This window comes from Haliaeetus leucocephalus, unplaced genomic scaffold (assembly GCF_000737465.1).
Source record: "Haliaeetus leucocephalus isolate CR32 unplaced genomic scaffold, Haliaeetus_leucocephalus-4.0 Scaffold1, whole genome shotgun sequence".
Taxonomy (NCBI): domain Eukaryota; kingdom Metazoa; phylum Chordata; class Aves; order Accipitriformes; family Accipitridae; genus Haliaeetus; species Haliaeetus leucocephalus.
This window is the reverse complement of record NW_010972437.1, coordinates 7,218,073-7,218,313: the sequence shown is the minus strand read 5'-3', so window position 1 is coordinate 7,218,313 and position 241 is coordinate 7,218,073. Positions and strand designations below refer to the sequence as shown.

General features: G+C 73.4%; 1 protein-coding gene across 3 annotated transcripts in view; it reads left to right on the top strand.

The window, feature by feature from the left end:
* Positions 1-241, top strand: part of ABI2 (abl-interactor 2) — a 70,564-nt gene continuing 70,323 nt past the window's right edge. For all 3 annotated transcript variants that reach the window (XM_010565422.1, XM_010565431.1, XM_010565411.1), the window contains exon 1: positions 1-146. In XM_010565422.1, the coding sequence (XP_010563724.1) occupies positions 30-146 (117 nt within the window). In that variant the 5' untranslated portion in view covers positions 1-29. The remainder of the gene's footprint in view (positions 147-241) is intronic.

The following is a 241-nucleotide window of genomic DNA, read 5'->3' as shown; positions in this document are numbered from 1 at the left end:
ACGGACGGACGGGGTGAGAGGATGTGAAGATGGCGGAGCTGCAGATGCTGCTGGAGGAGGAGATCCCGGGGGGGCGCCGGGCCCTGTTCGACAGCTACACGAACCTGGAGCGGGTGGCCGAGTACTGCGAGACCAACTACATCCAGGTGCGGCGGGCGGGGCGGGGCGGGGCGCGCGCAGCCTAACGGTCGCCGTCCTAGCCTAACGGTCGCCGGCCCGCGGGGGGCCCCGCGGCGGGGGG